This window comes from Pezoporus occidentalis, unplaced genomic scaffold (assembly GCF_034315485.1).
Source record: "Pezoporus occidentalis ecotype Australia unplaced genomic scaffold, CSIRO_AGI_Poc_V1 ctg213, whole genome shotgun sequence".
Classification (NCBI taxonomy): Eukaryota; Metazoa; Chordata; class Aves; order Psittaciformes; family Psittacidae; genus Pezoporus; species Pezoporus occidentalis.
Window position 1 is genome coordinate 960,154 of NW_026913997.1, and position 7,188 is coordinate 967,341.

At 37.0% G+C, this 7,188-nt stretch overlaps 1 protein-coding gene across 3 annotated transcripts in view; it reads right to left on the reverse strand.

The window, feature by feature from the left end:
• Nucleotides 1-4,902, reverse strand: part of RFTN2 (raftlin family member 2) — a 29,680-nt gene extending 24,778 nt beyond the window's left edge. Inside the window, exons 1-2 of one of the 3 annotated variants that reach the window (XM_062619695.1) lie at nt 4,488-4,902; nt 3,902-4,048 (exon numbers count right to left, since the gene is read on the reverse strand). In XM_062619695.1, the coding sequence (XP_062475679.1) occupies nt 3,902-4,040 (139 nt within the window). In that variant the 5' untranslated portion in view covers nt 4,041-4,048; nt 4,488-4,902. Of the gene's footprint in view, nt 1-3,901; nt 4,401-4,487 lie in introns of those variants that run through there. The other 2 variants (XM_062619694.1, XM_062619696.1) reach the window with 2 other exon arrangements.
• Nucleotides 4,903-7,188: the final 2,286 nt, after the last annotated feature.

Below are 7,188 nucleotides of genomic sequence, written 5' to 3' on the forward strand. Positions count from 1 at the left end.
ACTGGAATTAAGTGACCTCACAACACTTGTTCTAAGATACAAACATTTGAACATGCTGCTCTAAACATCCCCTTTCAAACTAGACAATAAACTGAAAACAATTATATACACCAATTCACCTTTGATTCTGTAATTTTTATATAAAAGAGATAAATGCAATGACGTAAATCTCATTCACCAATATGTAAATGTATTTGTCAAGAGTTAATTTCATGTTCTTACATTCTCTTATCTACCTGCCCTACACTGTAGGTGGGCAACAGCAAGGAACTGAAGGACTTTATCAAAGTCACAAAGTCTGCCTATCCTACTGGTTTAAAGTATCACAAACCAGATGTATGAACATTTAGTCTGCTTAAATCTTTAATTCTAATAAAGTGAACAAGAATTCTGTTGGCTCATGAGTAATGTGTTCTGTAAAACATCAATCTCTACGCTGCTTTCCCACTATAAAATGGGGATAATACTGGTATAGATACATTACGGAGGGCTTTAAAAATCAGAAACACAAACCAGCAACAACAAAAAAAAAAACAAAACATCAGAAACTAATGTTTTACAACACTCAAGTGGTTTTAAATACCAACTTTTACTAAAGGGAAAAAGGAAGGGAAGCCTACTTTGCCTGTCACCATAAAAGCCTTAACAGCTTAGAAAAACTATCAAGAGAAACCATAATCATGTATACCACAAGAAATGCACTACCAAAGAGTATCACTAGTATATATATATCAATGATTTATTGCTGATAACTAGCAAAGTCAACCTCTTAATGTAAACTCTGACATTTTCAGTCATAAGGAATGGGCTGTTCCACCTTTTTGTGCTACCTTGCCTTTCATTTTTTTAAGCAGACAGTATATCACAGCTTGCCTTTCATAGATGGATGATATTTTGCCCTTTGGAATGCCTCCATCCCATGATTCTACTCACAGAAAGTCTAGAAGACATTAAGTATGTAATGTAGAAATAATTGCTTTACAGCCCATAAGCCAGAAAAGCAGGAATGTATGATCATCACTCATTTTGTGAATGTCTTAACCATTTTTCATTAAGAAAATTTCCTTCCTAATGTGCTATCAACAGGTAGCCAAGATACTTTCACTAATAACAGAACTGCAGCTAAATCACTAGCTGTAGACTTCAGATGCATGACACTGAAGATGATGACAAAATAGCTACTTCATACATATTCAAAATGCTATTCAGAGTGACAAGAACTTCACAGCATGTCATCTTAGTGGGCTTCATCAATATTCCCTCTTTTCCCTAAGAGGAGGGCTGTGAATAAAGCATAAACATCTGCTTGAGTAGATACACTGGAACTATCTCTACATTATGGCTAAACTGACCTCAAAAACAACAGCTGTTTTCATAACCAAGATATGCCTCATGATTGAGACTGCAGAATTTACAGTCCTTGACAGGCATTTAAAATTACACTTCAGAGTCCACTGCTCCTTTGCCTTTGTACTATTAAATCCCACCAAAATAAAAGACTGTCTGTAATTTTCTTGTTAGGGATTCTCCTAATGCAGAACAACCTCCACAGAACTCAAAGCTGATTTTTACAGTAGGAATGGGAGTATTCTGGGGACCAGGAAAAAAGAAGCCAAGGTACAATACACTGCTGGCAACCAGTTTAGATGCACAAGGACTCCAACCAGTGGATTTAGACTATAGCATAGTTGACCTAGTCTGCGTCATGGCCTGGGACAAGACGAGGCACTCATGAAAGTCTCCCCAGCAGGCTCACTTCAACTTCAGATGATGAAGCAGGGAATAAGGAATATTAAATTGAAGTAATACATTTATGCTTGCTATACTTTTATCTTAATGCAGGACATATCCTTTGTAAGATACTACAGTAAGCTACTTATCACAGATTTTCAGTTTTACTTGGTGCAAGATACAGTGGTGGTAACAAGTCATGGCAATATCAGATGTTGGGGAAGGTATTGCTCTGGACCTCAGCAGAGAGCCATGAAGACAATACACATCATACACATCTTGACAGTGGAGTGAAAACTTTGGGCTAAAGTGCTAAAAGGCTCTCACTTAGGTTTCATTTAGCTAAAGGATATTCAAGTAGCAGCAAGTATGTGAGTGAATTGAAGGGGAATGGGGGCGGGGAGGAAGCTCAACATATTCCCCATAGTACTTTAGCCAATCCCTGTATTTCATAAGCAAACAAAACTCAGAAATGTCTTCAAGACAGTAAACACTGTTTTCTTCTGTATTCGTTATCCTGGCTCTAAAAAGTAAAGACCCCAAACAAAAATATTATAAGGCCAAATAGACCCACAGTTAGAACCATTCAACAGAACAGTTAAAACCAACTTGCTTACAGTTAGAAGTCTAAAAAGTTAGGCAACGATCTGAAATGGATCTCATTTACTTAGCATTTAAAACTCCACAGTAAGTCAATGAAGCTAAGCACTTTTGAATATCAGACTGTACAGGAGAAGCCAAACTTTTACTGCTGTACTGAGAGGTTATTAAAATAGATGCACCTTTATTTGCAATTGTTTGATGTACTTTAAAGTCACAACCACCTTTACAACAAGGCTTTACAGAACACTTTCAGAAACTTGCTACTTTAAAGCACAGGAAAACTATCCAGAACAGTGAATGATCTTCAGTATCAAAAAAACTTGTTTTGCTATCTCTTCTGTTATCAGTAGGTAAACTATGTATGCACTTGGCAGCCGAGCTTTACTTCCAGTACCTTACCACTACTACAGTCAACATAACATTTCGATTCTTCAAAAAGAAGAAGCCAATGAGAAACTGTTGGTGGAGAAGAATAGAAAAACAAATACAGTTGGATGTCAAGTAATGTAACTTCGTAATAGAATGTGGCTTCTATAAGTATCTTGCAGGTTTTTGATACAGATTGATACATGAATAGACTGATATAAATAAACCTGTTACTACGGACCTTTAGTTAAAACTAAACAGAGGCTAAGTTTTGTTCACAAACAAGTTCCTAAAACGTAACACAACATGCACTTACACTTTTCTCCCTTTATTCAACCTTTTTAGCAACTGCATTTGCTTCAAACCCTTATTAAGCATTTCCAATAGACCCAGTCGTTACAAAAGACAAGTTACTACAAAGTAACCACAAAACTGAGCTGTCTGTTCTCAGAGGACAGCCATCTGGGCTTGTTTATATTTTCAAGTTGGTGGAACAGGGAGTTGCCCTGTTAGACAGGACACCCTCGGGAAGGAAGTATCCCACAGAGCACTGTCTGCCTCTAGCTACGCATACAAATTTTGGTTTATTTCGGTCACAATCTCAAAAGACTATTCACCAGCTACAAATAAAGCAGAAAAAACCAGTAAGATGAAACTGTAAGGCTCTTACTAAAATACATGCTGAGATGCTGGGGTGGGCATAAGAGGGGAAGCTACTCCTGATACACACGTAAGAAACAGGCTTACTTCTGCATAAAGTAGCAAAGACAATGACAGCCTGTTTTTGGAAGTTGAGTCCATTTTTACAAACTGTTACTCACTTAAGGCTCAGCACAGTGTGTTTTCTGAACCATCACACCGAATTCAACACAACCATTATTCAAAGTGAGTAAGGATGGCAGCATCTGACTCACAGGAAACTACAAAAAATCTCTAACAGTTTTTTAGCCAGCTTCCTTGAGACAAGGACAGCTGTGTAATTTGGGGGGTCTGCTTGTTAAAAATATTTCAGCAGTTTCCATTGTAATTTTATATAAGTGAGGACCTTCATCATGATTTGTGTTTCAAAATAAAAGTCTTACTTTTATCAAAGCTAGCCAAAATGTATCTAAGTTTTACTGTAAATTAAACAAGACAGAACAGAGTTAAAATCTTATTCCTTGCTTTCTCTGAATAGTAAATATATAACATAAAAAGATACCTTCTAAAGTAAAATCCAGCAATACATATTCATAAGCAGAATCCGTCTTTGTTTCAACTTGTGGTCTCTTCAATGTAGAAAAGATTTTTCCAGGGCTGCTATCATCTGGGTCTTCCAGCTTTCTCAGTCCGCACCCCATGGCAAGATCTGCAAGTGATTAAATTGCAGGAAAAGGCTGGGGGGAGCAGCAAGATCTGTCGCTCTCACTACAGGGGAAAAGAAAAAGTATCCAAGTAATTCCCTTTGATTTTGTTTTCTATTAGCTGTAAATCCAGACAAAGTCCAGTTCCCAAATCAAAAAGCGAAGGTACTTTCCATTCATTTTTTTATACAGAAACAGCAAACCCGTGATGATTTCAAGCTACAAACTTGGCAAGAGTAGGCTTGATTTCGCGGCAGTGTTAGAGCTGCTACAAACTAGCAGAGATTTTCCATGCCACGTCAATTTACAGCCAGCCCCCTATCAGGGCTCTCTTGCAGAGGACACCAATAGTGCTTTGTTTGTCCTTCTAGACTGGCTGAGGGGGGGCAGAAGGGGGCAGAAGAACTGAAAAAGAAAGTTAGAAGCTTGTCTGTAACTACTTACCTCCAGAAGTTCTCAACTGCAGCGAGAGGGAAATAAAGCAAGTTAGTCAGAATGAAAGAATGAGAAAAGAGCCTCAACATGGTTGGAGACGAAAATCATTTCCAGAAAGGAAGTCAGCTTCAAGAGGAAATTGCTTCTGGCATCTCAAAGGGCAGAAAAGTAAATGAAAAGCAGTTTAGTCCTTATTTTAGATTTCAAAGTTTGGTTCCTATTTCCTTTCCACAGGAACTTTCCTCTAGAGTGAAAAAGAAAAAAAAACAACCAAAAACATGAGCAGAGTGTAATATATTGCAATAATATAAAAATAAAAAAGTAGTACTTTCTTGTCAAGAAAAAACAATCAGAACCTACATTGCTAAAATCAACTTAAGTGATTGGTTTTGATAAACCCTGAAAAATGACAGTGCAATATTCCTTATTTAAAATCAGAACTTCTTCAAAGTTATATATGACTATAGTTACAAAATTTTGTTCCCCTTTTTCAATGGTATTGAACAACCAAAATCCTCTTCTCTTCTGTCAGGCTGACCTCAGCTGGTACAGCCAGGGACTTCCAACACTGTTTCTTAAGTGTTTTGCTTTAAGTCCTTAAAACTTAGTATGATTTTAAGAGCTTTCATACTGCAAGTCACTTGTAACTGCATTATACCTGATGCAGACCATGATAATACATGGGGAAAGAAGCAACAGTGACTGATTTTCTAAGGCCTTCTACTGCTGGAACAGGCAGTTAGAAAATGTACCTTTGTATTTTTAGACTAGATCTACAGAAACTAAAAATCATCCACATAAAACCAGGGATTCAGAACACCATTTTGAATGAAAAGAACTGCACATTTGAATTTTACAAGCTTTTTACTTTTTTTTCCCCACTGAAAAACACTGATCTAAGTCATTCACTGCAAGTGAAGCATTAACCATTTGTGGTTTGCTTCCTGTTATACTGCAAGCAAAGTGATCTTTTACTTAAGTAGCTTACCAATAAGGTTAAGTCCACAGGCTATACCCCCTTTGAAATCCATGTTATAAAGTTACTTGTGTTTGGAAGAATTTTAAGATCACTTAGTGCAGAGTCCAGGACTGAAGCCATAATTACTTCTTTCAGTCCTTGAAAGAAGCTCCCAAGCGCTGAAACCCAAGAGGAAATCCCTCAGTGTTGTCTTCTTGATTAAAACCTAGGAAAACATCACAAATAAGCAAAATTCTTCAGCTTCCTGCATGCCTGCTTGCATAGAAATTGCTCCCAAACACTTTTTTTAGTAAAGGTCATCCCTGAATTGTTGCAGTAGCACACATACATGTAAATTGTCCGCTCAACCTTGAGAATCCTACTGCTCCATTCCATACAGTCTGTAAGATCCACTGTAATCACTTGTATAAAGCCATGGCACGACTGAGATAGCTGTAAGTAAAAACTTTTTGCAGCACTAGTCCAATTGCCAGCTGGTTTTCCTTTTGTTGTTTTTTTTTTTTTTTTTAATTTAACTAAAGATAGCTACATTTATAATGAGGCCAGAATATTGTGTTTTGAACTCTTTGTGATAAGGTTTAAACCACATTTCAACCCTCTCACCAAGATAGGATTTTTCATAGTATAAAATGAGCTCTTCAGACACCTACACAGAAACACTATTACAAATAAAAACAATGGTCCTTCATTTGGGTAACCCTACATTAGTTAAGTAGATACAAACTTCCAAGTGGAAGTCAGTCAACAGCTACCATTGCAGATGTGACTCAAAAGCCATTAGACTGAACCAATTAAATCAAAAATCGAATGTGTCAGAATTAAGAAAACCAAACCCAAGCCAACACCAACCAAGAACTAGCAACATCCCTCACAGGAGGTCAAACTGCATTAAAGCACTCAAATGATTCCAGAGAAGAACAGGATCCTACAGTTTCTGGATTCAAGAGCTGATTAAGTGACCCAAAATGTAAAGGCTCTGAGAACTGGTATCAGAGAAAAACAAATCTCTAAAACTACCTTGTGATTCACCAAAGTGTGGTAATCACAGCAACCCCCACCGAAAGAGCATGTGACTCAATCAATAGTCAAAATGTAAAACAGTATTTGGACCAAACATGTTTCTCACTTGGGGTGATAACCTACCATGTCTGCAGCTTAGAAAAAGCACATCTGAGCACCTCTTAAAAAGGAAATTCAAAAAGTCACCATTATCACTGGTTGTAGACCAGTTACCACTGACAGAATATTTTTAAACAGAACATAGACACAGTAAGACACAAGGGGACAAATCACAAACCCAAGTTAAATTACTCAGATTTCTTCAGAAACTGTGGCTATGTGAACAGCTACAGGACTCAAAACCAATGCATTACCCCCCTCCCCCCAAATATTAATCATCTCAAATTACAACACTTTTGACCTTCACAGTTCCTTTCAGGCTTACTTCCTTTACTTTATGACTCAAGGCAAATGTAAAGTTTTTGCTTGGGACAGGATAATAACATAAAAAAATTCCATAAAAAAAATTCTGCAATTCAATTGTCAAATATTTTTCATATCCCCATCCTCAAGAACTATTGCTTCAACATAACACTGGTATTTAGTTCTTCTTCGTGTAGAATGATCTGATTAAAGCTGTTTCATCCATAGTTTAAATATATTAAGAAAGCAGTGGTGTTTCATTCTGAATGCTACTTGGTAGCCTTTAAAGGTTTTTTTTTTTCCTTTAAA